Source organism: Serinus canaria, chromosome 19 (assembly GCF_022539315.1).
Source record: "Serinus canaria isolate serCan28SL12 chromosome 19, serCan2020, whole genome shotgun sequence".
Lineage (NCBI taxonomy): Eukaryota > Metazoa > Chordata > Aves > Passeriformes > Fringillidae > Serinus > Serinus canaria.
The window spans coordinates 5967900-5993262 of record NC_066332.1 but is presented as its reverse complement, the minus strand read 5'-3'; the positions used below and the strand labels follow the sequence as shown (position 1 = coordinate 5993262).

General features: G+C 58.1%; 2 protein-coding genes across 2 annotated transcripts; both read right to left on the bottom strand.

Annotated features, from left to right (window-relative positions):
• Positions 1–281: 281 nt before the first annotated feature.
• HSPB1 (heat shock protein family B (small) member 1) lies at positions 282–2154 on the bottom strand. Its single transcript, XM_009094688.3, has 3 exons — positions 1649–2154; positions 845–908; positions 282–628 (listed from the first exon to the last, which is right to left on the bottom strand). Exons 1-3 carry the CDS (start codon positions 2007–2009, stop codon positions 469–471), a joined length of 585 nt encoding a protein of 194 aa, XP_009092936.1. The 5' UTR covers positions 2010–2154; the 3' UTR covers positions 282–468.
• Positions 2155–5577: 3423 nt separating this feature from the next.
• On the bottom strand, positions 5578–24715 carry SRRM3 (serine/arginine repetitive matrix 3). Its single transcript, XM_050981878.1, has 14 exons — positions 24492–24715; positions 21403–21504; positions 17717–17851; positions 17526–17606; positions 17115–17144; positions 16640–16708; positions 16308–16343; positions 15639–15689; positions 15436–15537; positions 14766–14937; positions 8864–9192; positions 8104–8331; positions 7722–7859; positions 5578–5794 (listed from the first exon to the last, which is right to left on the bottom strand). Exons 1-14 carry the CDS (start codon positions 24713–24715, stop codon positions 5578–5580), a joined length of 1914 nt encoding a protein of 637 aa, XP_050837835.1.
• Between the last annotated feature and the right edge of the window lie 648 nt (positions 24716–25363).

The window sequence follows — 25363 nt, the reverse complement described above, 5'->3', positions numbered from 1 at the left end:
TGGAGAGCCGAGATGTAGGAGATCCAGGTGTGGGATATCCAGGGTGGGGAGACTCAGGGTGTGCCGGTCTGGGACATCGACCCCAGGTTGTGGAGACTTGGGATGAGAACACCTGGGATGTGGAGCCCTGGGTTACAGACCCCAAGTGCTGGGCAGGGCTCGGGGACCCTGCTGGGCACTCTGGCCCCAGGCAGCCCCGTCCCGGGGCTCTGGTCCAGGGGCAGCTCCCACAGGAATGGCACAGCCGAGATGCCAGGGGGCAGACATGCCACAAGGACAGGTTTCTTTCACCAGCTTTTATTCCGGCTGATTCTGTCGGTTCCTTCACATTTATTCAAGGCACTCAGTGGCAGGGCGAGTACAAAATCAACAGTAAAAAGGGGGTGGGTGTGAGGGGGCAGCTGGGGGCGGGGGATAGCAGCGGCAGCTTCTCCTCTTCCTCCTCCGTCTCCTCCTCCTCGGTGCCGCCTACTTCTTGGCCGGCTCCTTGGCCTGGCTCTCCACGGTGACGGGGATGGTGATTTCGGCAGACTGGATGGCAGGTTTGGGCAGGGGAGCCTCCACCGTCAGCATTCCATCGGGAGACAGCGAGGACCGCACGGCTGTGGCTTCGACACCAGGGGGAAGGCTGGGAGGAGAGGGGAGAGAGGGGAGGTTAGAACTGCAGCACCAACCCAAGAGATTTCAATGCTCAGCCCCAAATTGCTGCCTCTCCCACTCCCAGTCTGGCTGAGCAGTATTCCCAGTTTGGCCAGTGAGCTTTGGAGGGCGTGGGGGGGTGGGAAAACATCCCCAAAGACATCAGGGGCTGCATCAGATGTCTCCCCTCCTCCCTGGTACTTACGTGTATTTTCGGGTGAAGCACCTGGAGATGAAGCCGTGTTCATCCTGCTTCTCCTCATGTTTGCCTGGAGGGAAACAAAACCTCTCAGTGGTTGGGACTGGCTGGGTGGGAACCTTCCTGCCCCACCCCAACACTTGTGAGGGGCTGATTCTGCCCATCCTGGGCCTTTTGCCATAATATCAGCCTGGAGCAACTTGGGGGGGACCCTCTGCAGGGCCACTCCGGGTGCATCCCCCAAGTTTAAGCAGAGGAAAGTGCAGTGCCAGGAGCTGGGGATGGCCAAAGAGGCCCAACAGTGGCCAGCTGGCCCCACAGCTTGGCAGGGCTGGAGATTGAGCAACCCCCTCTCCCTGAATTCATCTGGGAATTGCCCCATTCCTTGCAGGCCCCCCCTTACTCAGCAGGAAGAACATCCTGGCCTCGTGCCACAGATCTGGGCTTTGTCACAGCATCCAGGCTGCTGTGGGGGCTGCAGGGCTCACAACACCCCACGTCACCCCCCGGGTCCCTCTGTGGCTCCAGCCAGGGAGTCCCTCCCTGTGTCCTTCCAGAACAGCAGCAAGGGGTCAATGTATGGGGCTGGGGGGTCCCTGCACCTGAGTGCACCCTGAGACTGAGCTGTAATGCTGGGCCTTCCTCTGTGCCTCGATTTTCCCTTTTTCCTCTCCTTTCTTCCATCTCCTTCTGCTTTTCCTTCCTTCCTCTTATCTCCATCCCTTATTCCACCTTTTTCCCCCCAGCAAGCTCCAGGGCGGCAGCTCCCCCATGCAGGAAGCCCCGGCAGAGCCCCACCCCAGCACCCACCGGTTATCTCCACGATATTATCCTTGGTTTTCACCACCAGCTCCTCGGGTGCGAAGTGGTTCACGTCCAAGGTGACCTTCCAGCTGTCGGCGGTCTGGCGGATCTCGGAGATGCCGCTGCTGAGCTGCCGGCTCAGCGCCTGCCCGAAGGGCGAGCCGGGCGCCGGCATCAGGGCGCTCTCCCGGGGCAGCAGGCGGAAATAGCCGGGCCAGGCGCTGCCGCTGGGCCACTTGTACCAATCCTCGGGGATGTGGGGCATCCCGAAGGACTGGTCGAAGAGGCGGCTGCCATGGTACCAGTCGCGGAAGGGGTCCCAGCTGGGGCTGCGCAGGAAGGTGAAGGGGACGCGGCGCTCGGCCATGGTGTGCGGGGCTGCCGGGGGGGGCGGCCTGCCCGGCCTTATGAAGAGGGCCCGGGGTTATTTTTAGCCGGGCTGCTCAGCTGGCTATTAATGGAAATTGCGGCAGCCCCGGGGAAGGGACCAGAAACTTGCCCGGGGTTGGGGCGGCCGCACGCAGCCGCAGTGGGTGGGTGTGCGGGAGGGGGCTGGCAGCCTGCGGGCCCCCCCTGCCAAGGAAATGTCCATCCTCCTTTCATCGGGAGAGGCTCGGCCTGCTTGGGAGTGATGGATGGCCCTTGGAGCCGCTCCCGGCCTCTCCCGCCTGCCTGCCCGGAAAACAATCCCCAGGATGCGGCCCCGCGGCAGCGTGAGAAGGGGCTGGGGCAGGGCCAACGCCTCGGGAATGGCCGGATGAGTCAGTGCAGGAGGCCCTGAGTGGCCCTGCGCTGTGTCACCGCCTGCCAGAAGGTTCCAGAGCCCCCCAGCTCCCGGTCACCCATCTGCCAGAAGATTCCAGACCCTCCAGCTCCTGGTCACCCACCAGCCAGAGGGTTCCAGAGCCCCCCAGCTCCTGGTCACCCACCAGCCAGAAGGTTCCAGAGCCCGCAGCTCCTGGTCACCCACCAGCCAGAAGGTTCCAGAGCCCCCCAGCCCTCTGGCAGTCCAGTGGTTCCACTGCCCAGCACCGTGGTAGGAAACCCCAGCACCAAGCTGGGCTGTTCCTGTCCTCAGGAACTGGGTCCCTGAGGCCCTGGTGGGGTTGGTGAGGGTCTTGGGGACCAATGGGACCTGTGGGGGTTGCTGGGGGCTTGCAGGACCTGATGGGGGCCAGTGGGGACTGGGGGCTGATTGTGATAATGGTGTTAGGGGGGCTCTAGGGGGGCAGAGGGCCTGGAGGGGACTGGGGGGGGGGGCTGAGTGATGTGGGGCTGGGGGCTGAGGCAGGCTTGGGGGGTTGAACCAGGGGAAGACAGGGCTCTGCAGAGGGGAGGGAGTGGGAGGGATGCAGGGAAACGAGAGGGATGTGGGAGGGAGGGGAGAGATGCAGGCAGGGATGCAAGGAGGGATGCAGGGAAATGGAGGGGAGGCAGGGAAGGATGCAGAGGAAGATGCAGGGAGGGATGCTGGGAGGGAGGGGAGGGGTCAGAGGAGGGATGCAGCGAGGAATGGATGGAAGGGTGGCAGGTGGGAATGCAGGAAGGGCTGCAGGGAAATGGGAGGGATACGGGCAGGAACGCAGGGAGGAGCAAGGAAGGATGGGAGGGATCGGGAGAGGGATGCGGGAGGTATGGAATGGATGGGGGAGTTGCAGGCAAATGGGAGTGACGCAGGAAAGGATGCAGGGAGCCAGGAGGACGGCAAGGAGCCAGGGAGGATGCAGAGGGTCCCCCCACAGACACAGCAGGATCCTCAGAGGGATCAGACACAAAACTCTCGATGCTGCTCCACATGGAGCCAGAGGGAAGAGCAGGATGGATCCGCAGGGAGCCGGACGGAAGCAGGCAGGATAACCCTGCCGTGCTCCTGGCAGGAAGAAACCTCTCAGTGCCCAGCAGAGTAATTTACAATATATACTGTATATTTATTATAATTGCACCAGCTCACGGCATCTACAGCTGTACTCACAACCCAGAGAGAGAGCGCACGCGCGACAGGAAAATACTGAAGTATTTCTACAGAGTATTTGTTCCAGTTGGCTCCCTCCCGGCAGGAGACAGAGACTGTAAAAGAGGAAGACTGGAATTTTTCCCTGATGTGCTGGCTGCTCCGCGGCGCCGCTGCAGTCGGGGCTCAGGTCTTTGGGAGCCGCGGCCCCACGGGGGCTGCAGGGCTGGGGCTGCAGGGAATCCCCCGCTGCTGGCTCGGGTGTGGGTGTTGTCAGAGGATTCCCCCATATCCCAGCAGGGTGGGGGCTCCAGCGGCCACTCTGAGCTCCCCGTGGGGCGATGGGGGGACTGGGGCTGTGGGGCAGCAGCTGGAATTGCTGGGATGGTTTTCGGAGCGTGTGGCTCGGGGTTTGTGGGGATGCTGGGGGATCTCATGTCCTCCATCTCACCAGGCTCCAGGAGAGCAGAACCCTTTGTCTCCTCCTCCTGCCACGGTCGCATCCAGAGCTGCCACCCTTCCCAGGGCTGGCACCTGGGGACAAGCTACACCATGGAGTGCCACCAGTGTGTCCCCTCCTTACCTGTTCACCCCATTTCTAACACCTCTTCTTGCTCAGGTGTCTTTGCCAGCAGGTGGCTGGGACACCCAGGGGCTGGCAGCCATCACTGCCCAGCTCCTGGGATTTTTCATTTTTCTCCAAGGGCTGGTGAATCCTCAGCCTCTAGCTGAGCCTGAACTTGCCAGGCTTGGGAGCTGACCCTGAAGTGCCCTTTCACTCCCATCTCTGTCCTCTCGGGTCCTCTGGTTCATCAGGCCACGGCTAACGAGGCTGAGCTGGACTCCAGAGGATCCTCCCGACCCCGGCTGGCTGGAAACCAGCACCAGAGCCTGGCTTTGCATCCAGGGGCAGCAGGTTAATCTGGGCAGCTGCTCTCCCACCCAGGGAGGCTCATCCCCATTGTCCTGCTCCAGCCAGCCGGAAAACGCGGGGCCACCGGCATTAAACACCAACCCCCCGGGGGCCACAACTGTCCTCAGCGCCTGGGGTTTTTTTTTTTTTGGGAAATCAGCAAAATCCTGCAAAAACCGGGCGGCGGGCCAAGCCTGGGACCCTCCTGCCTCTCTCTTCCCATAATTCAGTTTAAAAAGCAGCCACTTTTCCCCAGAGCAGGAGGGGACAGGGGGCTGCGAGCCCAGAGCTGGGACAGGCCATGCCAACGCCAGAGGGTGGCTGGATGCACCCCCTGCCCAGCCTCAGGCCCTGCAGCTCCCTCCTCCCGGGCGTGTCCCCCAAACTGGGTGGGTGTGTGGGTGCCAGGGCCGGCTCCTGAGCTGGGACAAGCAGCATTTTTCCCTGGATCCCCTCACTTGAGAAGAGAATTACAGGTGCTGCCGGCTTTGTTCATCCACGGCTTGGCATGTGCTCAGGTCTGGGGGCACCCCAAAATGTTTTGCAGAGCCCCTGTCCCCCATGACACCTTGGGGACAACTTTGCTGGGGGAAACAGGGCCTTGCTCACCTCTGGTTGGCATCACACCCTCCAGCTGAGCCTGCCCACCCCCCTGCCCGCTTCCCCGGGATGCTCTTGTGCTAAAAAACAGTCAAACAAAACCAAAAAAAGCACAGGGGGACCCCAGGGGTGTCCCCAGCCACCCCCCAAGGTCTCTGCAGAGGATTTGTTCCCTCGCTCTGTGCTCGCCCACCCCACCCCGCCCCACCCCGGCACTCGCAGAAATAAGAGATCCTCCCCTTCCCCATCCCGACCCCAAAACACCCCGGAGCAGGGGGAACCACCCCCTCCTAGGGCGTTCCAAGGACCCATCTGAGTTCCCGTCCGTGCTCTCCCCCGCTGCCAGGTCCGTCCTTAGCATCCCCCGGCTCCTTTCCACCTCCCCGGTGGTCCCGTCCCTTCTGGGGGCGCAGGTGGCACGGAGGAGGCAGAGCTGGGCTGTCGGGGGCTGCGGCCGGCTGCCGGCGGGGCTCAGAAGCCGGCGCTCTCCGAGCTGCTGCGGCTGTTGTAGCTGGGGCTGCGGCTGGGGCTGCGGGAGCGGCTGGGGGGGCTGCGAGTCCGGCTGCGGCTGCGGCTGGAGCTGTAGCTGTCGTAGCTGCGGCTGCGGCTCCGGCTGTACGAATAGGTGCTCAGCGAGCTGGAGGACGAGGGGCTGGGCCGGTAGTAGGGGATGGGACGCTTGCGGGCGCTGCAAATGGAAAAGGGAAGCTGAGTCAGGCACCCCGCGGCCGCTCGGAGAAGGGGGTCCGGCGCTGGACCCCCGGCACGGCCAAGCATTGAGCCAAGGCAGCCAAGCATCCCAGCGGCCGGGCTCAGACCCGCTGCGGGGTGTCAGGATGAGGCCACCCGGCATCACCTCCCCTTCCATCCATCCATCCATCCCTCCCTCTCCTCCTCCCCTGTCCCCTCCCCCGGGGTGTTAGTCCTGGATTAGGCAGCGTCGAGGGCAGAAAGTGAGCAGGTTAATGAGGCTTTTGTGTTTCCCAGACACCAAAGATTGAAAGCTGCTGAAAAAGAGACGTTTGGGATTAGCGGGAGGCGAGCTGCAGCCCGCTGGCGCCTGAGGAGGAGGAGGGACACGGGAGGCACGGGGACAGTGAGGTGGGGGGACACAGGGGGCAGCGACATCGGGAGTCGGCCCCTTGTCCCTTCTCCCAGCCTGGTGTTAGTGGGACCAGAGAGTGGCTGGGTGCTGAGGGCATCCTAAGGTGTGAGGAGACACAGAGGGGTCCAGGAGGAAGAGGAGGAGGAGGAGGAGGAGGAGGAGGAGGAGGAGGAGGAGGAGGAGGGGGAAAGGTTACCCTGGGAGCCGGGCTGGCGGCGATGCTCTCCGGGAGGGACCTTGGGATGAAATGGAAAAGGAGAAGTTGGCATCACTGAGGTAGGACCACATGGTGGAGGGTTTGATGGGAGCTGGGGATGAGGCAGGTGGGCAAAGAAAAGCCCTGGGGCTTCTGGCTGGGCTGTGGGGCAGGCAAGGGAGGCTGGGGGTGTTTCCCTGGCTGCCCCTTCCCCGCAGCATCCTCTACACCTCACAGAAATGGCTCTCCTCCTCCTGAACCCTGAGCAGAGCAGGGTCTGCCACCCCCATCCCCCCCAAGGATGGTGATGGGATGAGGTGAACAGTCCCCATGAGGACCATGGGCTGTGTTCTCCAGCCAAGCCCTGCCACCTCTCTGGGCACATCCTGGGAAAACCTGGATGGAGCAGGAGGGATGGAAAACCAGACAGTGGCACTTGGGCTGTTCCCAGCCCATTCTCTTTCCAGGGCATCCATCAGGGAGAACTGTGGGGAGCTCTAAGCCATGGGCTCTGCAGTGTTCCTCCTGTCCTCTCTCCTGACAACTCCAGTCCTGCCCAGGCAAAACAAAATCCCTCCCACAGGGAGGCAGATTTCTGAAAATCCAGCCCCCCCCCACCATCACCCAGCTGATAGTGGGAGAGACAAATAGGTCAAGAAGGAGATAATCTGGGCTGGGCACGGCCCCGCCGCCAGTGCTGCATCTTAACGAGGTGCTACATATGCACACAGTGTTTTGTCTGGCACGAAATATTGCCTGTCTTACAGCTCAGGATCCTGAGGCAACAGGATCCCAAGGAGGAGAAACCAGCTTTTGGAGGGCAGGAGAGACGTGATTGCGGACGTGAGCACTGCTGGAATATGCACAGCGGATTAAAATTAATTCCTGTTTTCATGCCTCGAAATAGGGAGAGATCAGAAGGTCACAGTATTGAAGGCAGTCTGGTTACCCATCTGTCTGGGCCAGCTGATTCACCCAGTTGTCCTCAGAGCTATCTGTGCACCCACAGAGCTGCTGTTGTCCATCTGTATATCCATCCATCCGTGTGTCCATCCATCTGTATATCCATCCATCCATCCATCCATCCATCCATCCATCCATCCATCCATCCATCCATCCATCCATCCATCCATCCATCCATCCATCCATCCATCCATCCATCCATCCATCCATCCATCCATCCATCCATCCATCCATCCGCCCACCCATGCACCCTTTGGGGTCAGCTGGCAGCAGAGCCCAGCCCAGCCCCGGGCAGTGGCAGTGGCCGTGTCAGTGGCCGTGGCAGAGCCTTTGCCCCACGCCAGGACACACCTGGTGATCCTCCTGGGCTCCATGAAGCTGGGGGAGTCGCGTCTCCTCTTCCTGATGGGGGAATAGCTCCTGGAGCGGCGCCGGGGGCGGGCGGGATCGGGATCACCGTGACGTGTTCGGGGCTCGTTGTCCTTCTCTCTGCAGCCCGGGGAGGAGGAGGAGGACGGTCAGGGAATGGGCTGGGGTCCCGTGGGGGACGCGGGGACACCCTGTGGCAGCAGTCACTGCCAAGATGACACTGCCACCTGGGGCTGGCGTTTCCAACAATGACGTGCGGCCCCTCCCTGAGTCCCAGGGCAGCCGGGACCACCCTGAGCCGCGATGCCCTCTGAGCCCACTGGCACCCGCGGTGTCCCCGTACCCCTGTCCCCTCAGGCCTGACCTGCTGGCTGGCTTTTTCGGCGAGGGCGAGCGGGATCGGCTGCGTCCTGCTCTCTTCTCCCGGGAGCGGGAGCGGGACTTGGAGAGGGAGCCGCTGGAGCTCCAGGAGCTGCTGCGTTGGCCCGGGCTGGGGGACGGGCTCTTCCTCCGCTCCGAGGCGTGCCGGGAGTGCTTGGCTGACGACTCCGAGCTGCTGTTGGGCCGGCCCCGGTGGTGCCGCTCCTTCACCCTGGGAAGGCAGATGCCAGCACGGCCTCGCACCTGTCCTGGCTGGCAGGGTGTCCCCACAAAAGCCAGGGACCCCAGGTTCCCATAAGGAACACCTACGCAACACCAGTTTTTGACCGGGCTACATCCCTGACTGTAAATCACGGGGTTTTCATTTGCTTGGCATCCTGCATCCTGTGGGATGCTGTAATCCCCTGCTGCCGTCCAGGCACTGCCCTTCGCAGTGGGATAATCGTTTGCAGGCATGACCCTTCTGGCTCTTCCCTATCCCCATCCCTATCCCCTATCACCATCCCCGGGTCTGTCCCCATCTCATTCCCATCGCCAACTCGTCCTCATTGCCATCCCCATTCCTGTCCCTTTCCCATCCCTATTCCCACTCCCATCCCTTGAGCATCCCAACCCAGCCCCGCTCTCCAGGGCTTTGCCTGGATGGATTTAAGGTGCCCGCAGGGAGCTGCACCCCAAACATCCGAGCCCAGCTCCCATATCCCGGCAGGGACGACAGGAGCCCATCCCGGGCACTCCCTTACTTCTTGCCGTGCGCGCCGTGGTTCCTGTCGGGGCCGGCGGGCGGGTGGTAGGGGTGGGAGCCGGCCGAGCCCTCCGAGTCGCTGCTGGAGCCGGCGGGGCTGAGCGGCGGCGGCGGCGGCTCCCGGGGGGCCGAGGTCTGCCCCTTGCTCTGGCCGCGGTGTCGGGACGGCGGCGAGGCACTGCGGGAGCGATGCCGGTGGCCGTGCTTGGCCCGCTCCGGCGTGGGCGACCGGGGGCTGCGGGCGCCGTGTCGGCCCCCCCGGGTGCGGGGGGACGGCGGCTCCGTCCTGCCGTGAGCCCGCGGAGAGGGGGACGCCGAAGCCGGCCTCTGGCAAGGGGGGAGAGAGAGAGAGAGAGAAGGAGGGAGAGGAGGAAGGGGACAAGAAAGAAGGAGAAAGGGGATTTTAACGGGGGGCGCCGGGCAGGGGGCGCAGATCACAACGTCAATGCACATCGCATAAGGCAGGCTACACAGACGCTACTCTGCACCTTCCTCTCGCCCTCAACAACGTGGGTCATGCAAACCTCCGCATGCAAAACGCCAAAAAAATATAACTCAACTTAAATCGTAATAAAAACCCAAAGGAAGGGGTGGGATGGGAGGAAAATAAATAAATCCAAGAAAGCCCCAAGTCGTCGGGGAGGGAAAGCTTGAAGGGAAAGAAACAAACATCCCCCCCCGCCCAAAGTACACCTGGAGAGGGGATAAAGGAAACCCTGGTGCCCGCCCACCCCGACCAAGAAAGGGGAAGGGAAAAGGGGGATAAAACCCAAACGAAGGAAGGAAAATGGGGGAAAAAAAAAAAAAAAAAAAAAAGAAAAGATGACAGAAGGGAAGGTGGGGCAGTGGGGGACAGTAAATCAGACTGAGCCGAGGGGAAAGGGTCGAACCAAAGAGGGCTGGAGGTGATGGGGTCTGCTCACACAGAGGCATGCACATATATAGAGATATATGTTCTGATACGTGTAGTTTTTATCGAGAGTATGGCTTTCGGCTTAAAACAAATCCAGAAACGAGGAAAAAACGGCACAGAGCGACAATGGAGGGCAAGGCAGGGGAGGGGGCCGGGGGGACGAGAAGGCATAAAAGAAACCAACAAAAAAGAAAGAAGAAAAACCATCCAAATCAAATAAATTTTAAAAAATAATAAAAAAATAAATAAAAAACAAAGCAAAACTTCACAAATGTCCTCGTTACTGAGATAAACGAATGTCTCTGAGCTCTTCCTGGGACACGCATTGAGCTGTTAGCTGTGACTCTGCAGGGAACTGCTAAGTCCTCATCAGCACTCAACACAGACTTTGCTTTCTGCTTCCTTTTTTTTTTTATTTTTTCCATTATATGTTTTTTTTTTTTTTTAAGTCCCTCTTGGTTAACATCCACTTACCAAAAAAGTGGCATTTCCTCCTTTAGTAGGTAAGGTATGAAGAGAAGGGAAAAGCGGGGCAATATAAGTGCATCATTAGATTCACAAAAATGCAAGAGAGAAAGAAAGAGCGAGAGAAGGAGGAGAGACAGAGACAGAGCCAGAGAGAGGAGAAATAAAACAAACCATCTCACTTCTCCTATGGGGAGGGGAAACATTGGGCCACCACCGTGGCCAAGCCCTGAGCACTGAGACCTCAAGGGATTTGGCCCAGCCCTGAGGCTCCCAAATATCTCAGCTCCTCTGAGCCACAAACGCTGCCTGGGTGTTCCCCCCATCTTTGTAAACACCACGAGACCAAAGAGATGGGTGGGAACAGCTCCTATAACACCAGTCCTGCCCAAGCTGGCAAACCCCAGCTGGGTCTCTTTCCCCCCAGCCACAGCCCAGTGCCAGGTCCCTGAGAATCCCTGGGAGGGTGAATCCTGCACAGGGCATTACTGAGTCCAGCCAAGGGGATCAAAAGGGGTTCAGGGATATTGGGGTGGTGCCAGGATTGTGCCACCATGCCCAGGGCTGGTGACCCCAGTTCCTCACCATCCCATTGCCCCAAATACACCAATGAATGATCAGTGAATCCTTGAGGCTGAGGTTCTCTCCACCCATCCCCCTGTGTTCTCAATGCCACTTTACTCCCCTCAAAAAAGAAGGGGGCAGGGTGAAGGGCTGGGATTCTGGAGACCACCACGAAGATGCTGTAAAAGGGACATGAAGCTTCCATGTCCCTGAGCATCCCAGACTGCTCCACACCCCACCACATCCTTGTCCCCATGGAAAAGCCAATCCCTCCAGCCACAGAGCAGCAAGCTGCAGCTAAAATGGGGGGATTTTGGGGGTTTTATTAAAAACCAGTTGCTGTTGCAATGGCTGCAGCAAGCGGGGTGTTGGCAGTGACAATCAGCCCTGCCCAGCTGCCCTGCAAGTACTGGGGGACCTGGATCTGCTCCAGGGGGATCAGCAGCCCCAGAAAGGGGGATCAGGGGAGCCCATGCCCAGCCCCACATCCCGGAGAGGGCATTAAAGCAGAGAAGATGATGAAGAAGAAGAAGAGGACAATGAAGAGATAAAGAGAGGGGGTTCCTCTCTACCAGGGTGGCATTTTGGCACTGGCTGGCCATGCCATGGGCTCGGGCTGTGGGATGCAGGGCTCCCACCCAAACCCTGGAGTCTCCTGCCCTGGCATGCAGGAAGGCAGCAAAGGTCAAAGCATCTCCAATAAACCCAAACTGCCCAAGACTCAGCCTAGGAGTGAAAACACACTCTGGGCACTTGTGGGGATGGGACAGCCAGGGCAGGGATGCTGTCACCTGCCCCTCACAGACTGGGATGTCCTGGACCTGCCTCTCTCCACACAGAAAGATTTACACCTTTCCCTACTGCAGCCTCCCTCAGTATTTTCCCTGAACTGGGTTTTTTGCCCCTGAAGAGGGGCTAAACCCACACATCTCCCCAGATTTCTCATATCTTACCCCATCCATCCACCCCAAAACCCCCTGTGCCCACTTCTACCCGTGGCCACTGCCCCTATTTCTCCCTAAATATCTTCACCTTCATTACCCAGCCACTAATGGGGGATTGAAAGGGAACAGCCGTGCTCGGCCCCTGAATGGAAACGAACACAAATTCAGAGGGCTGAAAGACACAGAAATGCATTCTACCGACAGCACGAGGAGACGGGGAAGAGAAAAGAGGGGAAGAAAGAAAAAAATATTACGTGGACAGGGCAAAAAACAAAAAAATTAAAATAAAAGAACGTAAGAGAAGAGCATGGCTTTGCAGCTAACTGGGGAAAACCATACAAATAAAAAAAAATTATATATAGCCACCAAAAAGAGACAAAATGAGAGACAGAGAAGGGGAGTGAGAAAGAAAGAGAAAGAAAGTCAGAAAGAAAGAGAAAATAACATTAAATCAAGCTACGGTGCTTTTCAACAGGCTCATCTGCAGAAGTGAACGTGCAGAGGTGGACAAAATACCTACCTTTGGAATTGGCAGTGACAGGAATGCAATAATAAAAAAAGAAAACAATAATCTCCACATTTGGAGGGCAGAATGGGAAAAAGACAAGGACTCTTTAGTACGGCGATCCAGACCCCTCGGCTAATCCCGTTTGCTTTGCTTAGAATGTTTAAAATTATTTTTTAAATTGGTCTCTTTAGCTTCTAATTTTTATTCTCTTTTTTAAAAAATTTTTGTTTGGTGTTTTGATTGGAAGGCTGCGGCCGGCCTCCGAGCAGGGGGGGGCCGCGGGGGGGGGGGGGGTGGCTGGCTGGTGTCTGTAACCCGATCAGGCTGCGGTTCAGTCTTTAAAAGTCACTCTATAACATGGCAAAGTCCCGGATCACATGCAGGGAAGGCGATGGATGGAGGTGGGACACGGCGAGGGATGTCGGGTTGTGTTGTCCAAAGAAAACCGGAGAAAAAGAGGGGCTGGAGGGTGCGTGTGGGCGAGGAGGAGGAGGAGAGACCCAGGAGGAAGGCTGGGAAGGCAGCAGGGATGGATGGAGACAGGACTGGGCATTTAAAAGGGAAGGCAACGCCGCGCAGCGCCCCGGGGCACCCCTGGCTCCCGGCGGCTCTGGGGGTGTTGGGGTGGGCACGGCTCACCCGGCTGAGCCCGGAGCTTTTGGGGGGTCTGCGGGAGGTGGGGAGGGGGCTGGGGACTCATCCTGGTGGGATAGCCCCGCACCCAGCGGCCTCATCCTGCAGCCGGGCAGGAAAAGCTCGCCACGGCAGCGGGATCCAGCCGAGGACAGCGGGCAGTTGCCAATTTGAGGAGGAAAAGGGCAATTCGCTCCTTTGCAGTGTAGTGCTGCTGGGTTCTCTTCCCTTTTAAATTCCTTGTTGAAAATATAGAAAATGGAATTACAATGTTCAGCGGCCGTAAATATTTAGAAAACACATTGGGTTTTTGTTTTTGTTTTGTTGTTTTTTTTTTTCTTCTCCACATTAACACACACAAAAGCAAAAAATTCTAGAACAACACGACGACGACGGGGTGGGGGGGAAATAAAAATAAGAGAAATATATATCGTTTGCATTTCTGTACATCACAAGGGAAAAGAAAATAAATCATGTGAAAGGAAACTAAAACAAGGGGGCGGGAAAAAAAAGCACGTTTCATTGCCCTTCCCTCCCCCTCGTCCCTGCTTCTGCTGAGCAAGAAATGGAAGTGTATATTACCGTTTGGGTTTTTTTCAAATGGGAGGCTAAAGAAAAACACAGATGGGATTAAAAAGAAAAAAAAATAAAAAATAGAAACCAGAGAGAGAAAGAAAGAGAGAGAGAGAGAAAGAGAGAAAGTTGTTGGAGAAAAGTCCCGCTGGTGCCGGGGAGCCAAGGGAGCTCGACGGCCTGGGCGATGCTGGGGTAGGCAGGGGAGAGCGGGGCCAGCCGGGCGCCCGGGGGCGGCGCCTCGGCACCCGAACCGCCCCACGCCCCCGCCGGAACCACAGGAAAGAAGAAAGCAGAGAGGTGCCCCGAGAGGTGGGCAGGGTGCTGGGTGCTGCTGGGGGGTGCTGGGCTGGGGAGGGTGAAGGGGACGTGGATGTGGGGTCGGGGGTTACCGGCCCCGTTTGCCGGGGTGCCCCTGGCCCTGCAGGTGTTGGGGTGTCAGCGTGGGTGCTGCCAGCCCAGGACCTCACCTGTGGGAATAAGGTTCCCTGGGGCAAGCAGGGATCTGTGTGGGCTCCATCAGTGGAGTCCTGCAGTGTCCTGCTTTCACTCAGCCCTGCCTCCAGCTCCCCACAGCCAAAGCAGGCTCCTCACTATCCCAGACTGCTCAAACAGGGGCTGGTTCCCTGGGCCCACTGGGTTAGGGCTTTGCCCCACTCAGCAAGGGAGCAACCCCCAAGGTTTCACCAAGATTTTCACCTCGGGATGCTGAGGCAGAGCTGGGGACGCTCAGCTCTGATGTCACCTGCCATGGGGACCTCAAGGTCCTAAAATCTGAGTATCCAGCATCAAATCCCCTCCAAACCCTAACGTGGCCAGAGTGGGTGTTGGAGTCCTGAGCACTGGTGCTGGCCCTTGGCACTAGGGAGAGTTGGGGTTGGTGGGCAAACAAGAATTTTCCTGCTTTGGCCATTTCTTGGCTGTCTGGGATCAATCTCAGGGAGGTGCGGAGCCCGGAGATGACCCTGGCAGGTGACGCTGGCCTGCCAAGCCATCATCCTGGAGTGGGGGTGACATCTGCAGGGCGACGTGTGGCTTTGGGAGAGGGATGACCTGTTGGTTGCCCTGATCCCTGCCTCAGGGTGATGGGCTGGCTCCCCCAGGGAGATCGTGCACCCAGCTCGGGGTCGGTGAGTGCTGGGATGGTGCAACCTGCACCCCACATCTCTCCCGTGTGCTCCTGTTGGGCAGGGCGGGGAGCCGAGCGAGTGGGGCAGGAGGGGAGAGGAGAGCAGAGGGGCAGTCCTGTGGAGGGAGGAGGGGAGGGAAGCGAAGAGTGATCCAAGAAAAGCCTACGTACATCCGAGGGCTCCGGGAGCGGGGCGCCGTGGCTGTGGCGGCCGTTCTGGGCGCTGCCCTTGTGCCCGTTCTGGTGCGGCGAGGCCGAGCGCTGGGGCGAGGGCGAGGACGGGCTGCGGCTGGAGCGGGCGCTGCTGCCCTTGGGGCCATCCTGCCGGCGCTTGGGGCTCACCCTGAGGAGTACCGCACCGTCAGCTGCCGGCACCCCCGGCCCCGAGCCCGGCCCCGCCCTTGGCCCGGCTCCGGCAGAGCCGCCGGCAGGAGCCCAAGCTTTGCCGAAGCCAGAAATGGGGTGAAAACTGATGTTTTGTGCTTTCTTTAGCCAAAAATTGAAACCCCGTCTGGGGACCATGTTCCCAAACCTTCCAGAGATGTTGCAGCACCATCCCACTCGCCTCTATAGCTGTCTCAGAGATGTCTCTGCCACCTGCCTTTACCCTCCATCACCTGAGGTCTTCACCCCTGGGACACCTCTCCCACCTGCCTCTGCCCTCCATCCTCCAAGGTCCCCATCCCTGGGACACCTCTGTCACCCACTTTCTGCCCTCTACCACACCAGGGTGTCCGTCCCAAGGACATCTCTGTCCCTGCCCTCTACCCCACAGGGTCCCATCGCAGAGGCTGGGGCTGGGTGTGGTGGTGGGGACGGGGGTCCTCGGGCTGTCCCTTACCTGCCCGGGGATTTAGAGCCGCTGTCGGAGGAGAGCGAGGCGCTGTGGGAGCTGCAGGAGCTGCGGCGGTGCGAGCGCCAGGCCGGGGACTCGCTGCGGGACCTGTGGAGAGGGCGGCCGGGGGCCGAGGGACAGGCTGAGCGTCCGCGGGGGACACGCAGGGACACAGAGAGCCCCGCTGCCCCCGCCAGCCCGGCCCTCACCTCTTGCGCTCTTTGTTTTTCTCTTTCCGTTTGTTCTTGGGGCTTCTGGACCTGCGGGAAGAGCCGAAAGCTGCAGACGTGGGAGCGGGGGCAGCACCTGGGGGTGGCTTTCCCAGCCCCCCAGAGACACCGCGGCTGCTGGATGAGCGAGGGGAAGGACCTGCCTGGTCTGGAGCTGGGCTCCACTGAGGTTCAAAGTATGGTGGGGATCCCAGATGGATTTGGGGGGACTGTGGGGTCAGGTGCAGGTTGGTGAGACCAGGCAGGAGAAAAGAGGGGGACTGGCTCTGCTCAGCATCCTGAGGGCTCGGGCCCATTGTCACCCTCCCACTTGTCTTGCCCTGCACTCTCTCTGGCAACTTTGTGTGTTTTTCACTCCTTTCACCCTAAAACAGCAGTGTTGGCAGAGAGCATCTGCAGAGCAGGGCAACAGTCAAGGTTTGCCCTGGCCATGGCTGCCTGGGATCCTCCATGTGGGAACCCACAGTCAGCTCAGCAAGAGTGGCCTTGTGCCACATCCAAGGGCAGAGGACACACAGCACTGTCCAGCTATGGGGTGAGGAGGCTCATCACAATGGGCAGAGGGGAGGGGACAGCAGGTGGGCAGCACACAGGGTGTCCCTGGCAGCTGGTGGCAGTGGGGTGGCTCCTGGTAGCTGTCACTCTTACCTGTGTCTTCTTTTTTTTCGTGACCCCGACTCAGACCTAAGGGATGAAGAGGAGGCAGAGATGAAGGAGACACACTGATCTGGCCAGAGGGGAGAAAAGGCTGGGCAGTTTCCAGGGATGAGGAGAAGCACAGGGGGATGGCCCCAAGGTGGGCAGCTGGATGGGGCAGGTGACAATGGCTGTGAGGAGATGATGGCCCCATGAAAGTCCTCAGAGTCTATCTCTATCCACTTCTAAATCCCACCCCAGCCCAAGGACCTGAGCAGCCCCAACAAGTCCCTCTGTCCCCAACCACCCCTGCTGTCCCCAGCCTGCTGTCGTGTCCATCCTACCTGTCACGTCTGTGTTTCTTTCCAGTCTTCTTTTTCTTTTCCTTGCGGATGGGTGAGGAGCTGTCACAGCTAGGGGGGAAGTGGGTGCCCTTGAGCAGGGAGCAAGGGACTCCCCAGCCTCTTCCTCCTGGCCCAGGGGAGCCTGCTCCCACCATCCCCAGCCACATTGCTTCTCCTGGAACACCCCATGAGATGCATGAACATCACGTGGCAGTTATTTCCTGGGGGATTTGGGCTGGAGGGCAGAAAGGGACTTTTGGCAGAAGGGCTCTGGCTGCCTTCAATTCTGGAATGCCCAAATCTTGCTGTGTCTCATTGCCACCTCGTGGGCTCTACAGCCTCCAGCAGGAGACAAGGGGCCAATTCCCAGGGGGATTTCAGAAGGGGACAGTGGGTGGCAGAGGCCAGTCTGTGCCCAGTGGCCTCGCAAGCCCAGAGGGGACCCCACAGCCCACCCAGTCCAGTGGTCACTCACCTGCGCTCTGAGCCGGGTTTCCTCTTTTTGCTGCCATGGGAAAGGCAGAGAAGAAAGACACATTAGGGACAGCATCCTGCCCAGGCAGCAGTGCTAAGTGGTGAGGTTTTGGGCAGATGGACCCTTCACAGAGCCATATCCTGTCTGGTGCTGTGCCCTGTGGCAGTGAGCTCCTTCCCCACATGGACAAGGCAAGGTCCCACCAGTGCATGCAGTAGGTGTGTGCACACACGTGTGTGTTGCAGTATCAGTACATGCAGATGCGTTGCATCTCTTAAGGGTGCACATTCAGGGATGTACTGCCCCCAAAAATGGGGTGACTTGCCCCTCCAGAGCCTGGCAAAAGGCTGAGCTGGGAGGTGAGCTGCCCTCCAGAGAGAGGGGACAGCACAGGGACAGCCAGGGACTCACCGGCTCCGGCGGTGACCTGATTTCTTCTTTTTTTTCTTCTTGGGTGGAGGAGAGGTGGAGCTGCTCGAGCGTCTTTTCAACCTGTGGGAGACACCAGACAAGGTTAGGAAAAGAAGAAGGGACAGGCCCCTGGCCTCTGTGTCCCTGGATGGGGACCCTGTGCACAGCAGGTCCCCAAAACCCACGCAGACCTGTACTCGCGGTGGCCGCTGTCCTCGCGGTAGCACTCGGCCGAGCAGTCGCACTGCAGCAGGCAGCCCTCTCCATAGTCAGGGTACTCCACCTCGTACTCCTCCCCATCTGCCCCGTGGTGGTTTTCTATCACACTGCCAAAGGAGGAAGAGCAGGATTAATTAGGGGATCCCCATTCCCTGTTTCCCACCAGAGCAGCTGGAGCAGCCTCAATGCAGCTACAGGGGTTGGGGGACATTGCCTCTGCCGCAGCATCCCCAGGGGACCTTGGTCATGTCCCTTGATGTCCACACACAGCAAAGTCCCAGGGTGGAGGTCTGCTCAGGGTATTCCTGTGGCTCCAATCCCTGCAGAGATCCCCAGCAGGCTGGCATAGAGACACTGTGAGACTCAGGCCACCATCTCCCCACAGGGCCCAGCCCCAGCCTCGTTTGAGCCCCTTTTGGCTTTGCTCAAGAGCTGGGGCTGAGCAGAAGGCTGGATCAGCCCAGGTGGGTTGCAGGGCTAGATAAGGGTGAGAGGAGCTGGCAGAAGACCAGCAGTGGAAATTTAGGTGGGAACTGCCCAGGATGATCTGGGCTTTGAGGCCAGCACCCCACAGTGCCACCAGCTCAGCACTGGAGCTTCAGGCAGGTAATGGTCAATGTCCCTCCTAGGAGCAGGTGAAGAAGGGGTGGGGGGACATCATGCCTAGAGCCATCAGGGTCTCTCTCTCTCTCTCTCCTGAGTGACTTCATCAGCATTAATTTTTCCCACTGCCATGGAAACTGGCATGAGGTTGCCATTGACTACCGGGGCTGTGGGCAGGGCTTGGTAGAGGCCTGGCAGCTGGACTAGGACAGTCTCAGGAGTCCCTGCCCAACCTCTTCCTGATGCCCCCACCTCCCTGGGCTGGCTCTGCCATCACCCCCAGGAACAAAACCCACAGGGAGCCTCTCATTTGCTCTTGAGGGATCTAGGACATGTCACCCATGGAGGGACAAGGATATCCAGGTGCTCTAGAAGGAAACTTAAGAGATGGGGATAGGTGTGGAGGGTGCCCAGCACCACAGCAGACCAGGTGTTTGCTTCCCAAGGAAGATTTGCCCTCAGAAATCTGATGTGGGCTCCTCTGCCCTTCCCAGCCTGGAGGTGAGCAGTCAGCCATGCTGGTGGAGAAGTGAAACCCCACAGTATCAGTCCCTTGGCAGCCTGGTCATTGCCTGAGAAAAGGGAAGCTCCCAGTCCCAGACTGCAGATCTGACAGTGGCACGTGTTGGCATCCATGGCCACAGGCAGGCCATGGGCTGTTTAACCTAATTAGAAATGTCCTGGACCGAAACTACGCACGAGGCACTCTCCCCTAACCACAGATGATTGCTCAAGCAGGACTTGGGCTCCCTTCTGTGCCACAACCATGGCTGGCTGGGTCCTCTCCACATGACTCCTGCTTTGGCTATGTCCCAAAGGTAGAATCAGCCTTTCAACCACCCATCCAACCGTGGGAAGGGGGAGAAAAGAGGCAAAGAGAGAAGGGAACGGGGTTAATTCTCTGTGTGTGTCTCTGTTCTGTGAGCAGGCAGTGCTCCACGCCGGAGCCTGCTGCCAGCATCTCACCCATTAGCTGTGCTCAGCAGCTCAAGACCAGCCTTGTGCTGTTCCAATTATCCCTCCCTGCCCAGCACACGCTTGCCTTTGTCTGCAATCCCACCAGCCTGTCCATCAAACCCTTCTCCTTGGGGACCGGGCTGTACTGAGCTGTGCACACAGAGACGGGAGCTGGGAGAGCACAAAGAGCAAAGCCAGGGACTCAGGTGGTCACAGCTCTGCTCGATGCCTCACTTTTCCCTGGAGAGTTATGCAGATGATGCTGAGCCCTCGCATTGGCTCTGAAACAGGACCAGCTGGTTCAGACTCACAGTCCCAGCAGCCAAGGACCGTGCAGTAAAAGCCCAGAGCGGTGCTGGAGCAGAACCAGACCACGAGATGTTCTGCTGAGCACTCTCCCAGCCACCACAAGGGCTGAGGCTCTTTATTTAAAGCTTATTTAACCCCCTTGTCCAGCCTCTTCATGCAGCAGAGACCTTTGGCACGCAGGATATCCTCCAGAAACTCAGATCCCTGCTGCTTGAGGAGCCACCCCCTTTGGACCCAGCTCCTACCAGCCTCCTCAAGCGCCTCTGGCTTTGCTCTCCTCCGAGCAATCCTTTGCTGTGAGACTGCTCCCTCGAGCTCAGCACTATTATTTATAGCCCTGGGGCTAATCTTTAATGATTACCCTTCGTTTTGCAAAACCAAGCCTGTAAAGGTGACAGCCAGGGCTGCCTGGGTAACTTTCAGGCACCTTTGGCTTCCCCATGTGCTCGTTACAGTGCTGGCCCTTACGAGCCTGCCAGGAAGATGCCCTGGAGATGACTCCTGCCCCCACCAGCAAAGGCCACTTGTTAACACCTCAGGCCAGGCATGATACTCAGTGACCTGGGCAGGTTGGTTTCCCCCATGCCTTGTTTTTTCCTGCCTGGAGGAGGAGGATCCTGAATGTTTCACACTGTCCCAAGCCCATGAGCCCCATCCAGGCAGGGCACAGCCATGTCCCTGGGTCTCACCCTGCCTGGTGTGCCAGCAGAGTGGTATGAGGGAGGCTCTCCCTGCTGCCATGGCTTCTCTGCCTCCCCCCTCGCCCTGATTTCCTGACCCTAATGAAGCATTAATATTCAGTGAACCTGAAGCATCTATTCCTGTCCCAAGTGACCTGGTTTCCAGGCTGATGGATGGTGCACGCCGGGCCAGCCATGCTGCCTGGGCCATTAAGCATTGCGCTGATAAATCATCATCAAGCTGGGGTGGACCTTGGTGAGGCAGAGAATAGTCCAGTGCAGGGCAGGAGCAGCAACTGGCATGTCCCCAGCAGGATCTGGGCTGCTTTGGACACCAAACTTGAGCCCTAAGCCAGCTTCTAGGGCAGATGCAGCCCCCCAGGACCAGGCACTGTGAGGAGTGATTAGAAGCAGAGGAACAGTATGGGATTTCCTTGGAGGAGCTCTTCCATGGGGTCCCTGCCTCTGGCTGGTGGGGTGAGCCAAGCATTGAGACCTTCTGCACTAGTATTTCATCCTCTGGGACAGAATTATTGAAATGCTGGCCTCTGCACAGCACCCAGAGGTCTCCAAATGACCAGTGCAGGATAACCTTCAACCTCTGCAGAGGTAGGACACTGCCTTGGAGAGGCAAATCCTGCCTCCAGCTGACTGAACAGCCAACCAACCAACCATCATATCAACCAACAAACCATCAAATCAACCAATCAACCACCAGACATCAAATAACCAAATCAACCAACCAGCTATCAAATCAAACAAGCATTGACTCAAAGCCAACACCCATCCATCCATCCATCCATCCATCCATCCATCCATCCATCCATCCATCCATCCATCCATCCATCCATCCATCCATCCATCCATCCATCCATCCATCCATCCATCCATCCATCCATCCATCCATCCATCCATCCATCCATCCATCCATCCATCCATCCATCCATCCATCTCTTGATACCCTCTCCATGTCCATCCAGCTATCCAGTCATGCCTAGATACACCCTCATCCACCCACCCACCTGCCCATTGATGCTCAGAGGCAATCAGGGACATGTCTCTCTGGGATGAGACACACAGATGGACCAACTGGAAGCTCCTTGACTTACATTTGGCGCCCGTGCTGGTCCTCCCTGGTGAGCACACCCTCCTTCTCCATCAGCATTTGCCGAAAGGTCCCCACTTTCTGTCGGATCTCCTCTTCAGAGTACCTGGATGGGCAAAGATGTGGTTAGGGCAGTGGCTGGAGCATGGGCTCCCCATGGACCTGCTGAGGAACTCTACACCTTTGGAAGTGACACACGGCCCAAGGAGCCAATCAAAAGGGGAGGTGGCATGGTGATAGTCATCAGGGCCTGGAGGACAGCAGGACCTCTGCTTGGTCCCCTGCCACCACTATCTATGTTCCTCTCTCTTGCCTGCTTCTTCTAGCAGCGCTTGGCAGAGGAAGGGGGAAAAGAAAAGGGTGACTATGAAGCTGCCATTCCCTGTGACTGCCGCAGGCTTTGGGGAAAGTGCCCACCAAACTCTCTTGGCAGTGCCACCACTGCAGCCAGTGATTCTGGGGTTCCCTCCCAGCATCTCTGTCCCATCACAAGCTCCCCCTGTTCGTCCCCTGATGCTCTGGGGCCCTGAAAGCTGTGCCAGCTCTGCGCTACTGCTGAGCTGACTCAGGCGCCGCAGGGTTATTAACGAGAGACACTAATCACTGTGTCCTGGCATCTGAGAACAGCCACTGCAAACCACGGCACTCCTGCCGTCCCCACGGTGTCCCTGAGAAGGGACAGGTGACAACCCTGGCTGGGGGGTCCTGTGCCACATCCCGTGGCTGCACAAGGGCACCTGAGCATCCTCCTCAACTGAAAACATCCCAACAGAGGGATGTAGTGGAGAGACCCACTACGATCTTGGCATAATCCCAGAAGAGGGGGAAGGGAGAAGGACTTCATGTCACCACCACACTGCCACCGTGGGAGGGAAGGGGTCAGGCTCTGTGTGTGTCCCTGTCCTCAGCCACAGACTCTAGAGGGGCTGCTCAAGGCCCACCCTTTTCATCACATCCCACCAGCATCACTGCCACAAGCCAGAAAACTGGATGCCAGAGCCAGGCCTGGCCCTGCAGTCCCCAAGGCTGGCACTTCACACAGCCCATGCTGGGGAAAGTGATGCCCCTTGCAGTGCTCTGAGTACCCTGGGTGAACAAGGGCATGCATGAAGAAGGGCACCACCCTCCCCTCCAGCAGTGTCCATGAAGGGGAACGGCAAGGAGAGGGGAATTAATATTTACAAACTCATTTGCACTGAAAGGCTCTCATTAACTCCCCAGCCACACTCCACACAGAAGGAAGGCTCATAACAGGGTTTGGAGGCAGCCCCCAAAACCAGGGTAGCACCCTCAAATGCTGTTCTGCTCCATTCCCTCGATGGCAGTGCACCCAGCTGGGCAGAGTGGCCACCCCACAAGGATGGAGCTGACAGCCCTGGCCATCCCATGGACACCAGCCAGCCCACAGCAGCAGGAAGATGTCTGCCCAAGATCAGCATTTGCTGCAGCATATTAAGAACATGGCCAGTGCTCTTGGAGAGGGGACATGAGGCCAAACAGGAGGTGACAGATGGGCCACTGCGGCTGGGCCATTAGCAAATCTGTGGGGGGAGGCCAAGGGGAGGAACTCCCCACCACCTCCAGGGATGGAGGCAGGAGCATCACCAGCCCTTTCCCTCCTGCATTCCCCTGGTGCTGCTTATAACCCTGTAGGAGGGGGTTTGCTTTTGCATTCAACATATAGAATGGATTTGGGAAAGAAAGAAAATTTGCTGACGCTTCTTTTCTGGACAGGGAATCCAGCCTGCAGGCAGGGAATAACAGTGCAGGCAGCCTGGAGCGAGCTACAGCACAGGCAGGAGGAGCCATCCCCCTTTAAGGAAACAAGGGAGTGCTTAAATCCCTGCAGAATCCCCTCTGCTGACACTCACATCCATCCTGGAGCTCTGCCCTCATCAACAACTCCCCCAAGGCCATGGCCAGGAGGCTGCCCCTGGTCCAGACAGAAGCCTCAGGGGTGCAAATCCCTTCTCATGGAACCCCCCTGGAAAGCCCCTGTGTAGAGGGGAAGAGCAGGCAGAGGATTAATCAGGTTGACCAAGATTATTACTGTAATTATATTATCATTTCGGCATATCGCCATCATCAGTGTTATTAATAGCCTTAATAACAGCAAAGCAATTACAGCAATAACAACAATCCTGGTTGCAGTGTTGCTATTACCCATTGCAGTAATGCTACTACCAGTAGTAAGATCCCTACTAGGGCTCGGGAACCCGACAGGAGGCTCTGGGCTCCCCAAAGCACCAGGTCAGCCTTATTTATTTCCATAATGACAAATTAGGCACAATCATTATTCCAGTCTGTGTGAGACAATTTAATTCTAGGTCACGCTTGCACTCTTAATGAAAGCCTTGGCGAAGCCTTCCCTCAATCCATTTTCCTTCTCCCCAGCTGATACCAGTCCCCGTCTACCCAAGTGTGCCGAAGAATTTGCTCCATCCATCAGGTTTTAGAGAGCTGTCAGAGGGATCAGGATGTTTGGCTGCTGCCAGAGACAGCACAGCCATGCAGGGATGGGGGTCTCCTTTCTGGCCCCCCAGTCCCTTCTGCCCACCCAGGAAGGGATATTCCTCAGCCCCTTGGGTTTTTCCCTATCCTTTTGTTTCCCAAGGGGAGAGCAAAGGCTGGGGAGCAGCTTGCAGTGCCTGGCCATGGCATTGGCAGGATGGGGACAGGGGGTCCTATCACCCCAAAGCTGGGGAGGGAAAGGAAAACAGGGCAAACTGAAGCCCCAAACCAGCCTCTCCTCTGACTAAACTCCAGCTTTCCTCTGGGATCTCACATCCCAGGCATGCGGAGCACAGGATAGGTGGCACTGATGACTTGCACATCCATGAGCAACTTCACTCCTCTTTCCTGCTTCAGCTTTCCCAGCAGGACAAGCTGGGAGCCCAAATTTCTAAGCAGGGCAAGTGGATGAACTCCTAGGCAATTCCCACCACAGACCAACCCACCAGAGCTGTTTGGTTCACCCAAAAGTCGATTTACTTCCAAATGGTGACACTTGCCATATCGAGATATTTCTTAAATGGGGAGAACAAGGCACAAACAGGTCAAAAGAATCCCATCCCAGATGTTCCCACCACTCACCCCTGCTCCTCCATCATCTCCTGCAGCTCCATGCACTTCAGCTCCACCCGCCGCTTGCGCTCATGATCCAGGATTTCCCGGTGAGCCTTCTTCACCATGCTGGGCTCCACCAGCCGCACCTCCTCCTCGCCCTTGTGCCACGTTCCTGAGGCACCGGGCTGGGGGAAGCCGTTGGAGGCTTCCTGGGGTGAAGGCACATCAGCCCCATTGTTGTAGAGAGCCATGATTGCCTGGGAGGGAGAGAAAGAGTCAGGGTCAGTGCCTGCCCTGCTTCCCCTCTCACCCCGTGACAGTGAGGGGACCCTGCAAGGACCTGAGGGTAAAATCAGTCTTGAAAGCAGGTTGATGGGGACAGTGACTAGATGTCCCCTACTCCTTACTTCAAAAGCAAGGCTGGGGCTACTTCTGTCACCATGACAAGAGGGCTGGCTCCTGGGAAAGAGAGGAGGATGCTCTGCTCCAGCTTTGTACTGGAAAAACCTGGCCAAGGGTGGGTCTGTGGGGCCCAAGACAGCAGCAGGACATGGATGCCATGAACCTCATTGTCAGCCAGTGTGGGTTTGGAGCAGGGACAGGTATCCATCCTCACAGTCCTCTAGGGACCCAAAGACCTCAGATATCCCCTTGCATTTCCCAGCTGCACTGGCTGGTTTTGTTGCAGTGGTGGGACATCCTGACGTCTGGCTCAGGCAGCAAACATTGCTGATGCTGTTGGGCCATGACCTAGCACTCTTTGGCTATGGCCTGGCCTCCTCTGGCATGGCCCAGCGTGGGCTGCAAGGGGAGATGAGGATCCTCACCGGCCTCTGCCCCTCTGCCTTCTCCCTGCTCCTTCACTTCACGTGTCTCTGCCTCCTCTTTCCACCACACAG

Bases quoted from the DNA above. Each gene is read 5' to 3' on its own strand.
- HSPB1 (XM_009094688.3), bottom strand. From the start codon at position 2,009: ATGGCCGAGCGCCGCGTCCCCTTCACCTTCCTGCGCAGCCCCAGCTGG. The intron at 909-1,648 runs GTGGGTGCTGGG...GTTTCCCTCCAG, and splicing joins TAATATCGTGGAGATAACCG to GCAAACATGAGGAGAAGCAG. The intron at 629-844 runs GTAAGTACCAGG...CTCTCCTCCCAG, and splicing joins TGCTTCACCCGAAAATACAC to CCTTCCCCCTGGTGTCGAAG.
- SRRM3 (XM_050981878.1), bottom strand. From the start codon at position 24,715: ATGGCTCTCTACAACAATGGGGCTGATGTGCCTTCACCCCAGGAAGCC. The intron at 21,505-24,491 runs GTGAGTGGTGGG...TTGCCCATCCAG, and splicing joins GAGATGATGGAGGAGCAGGG to GTACTCTGAAGAGGAGATCC. The intron at 15,690-16,307 runs GTAAGAGTGACA...CTCTTCCCGCAG, and splicing joins CGAAAAAAAAGAAGACACAG to GTCCAGAAGCCCCAAGAACA.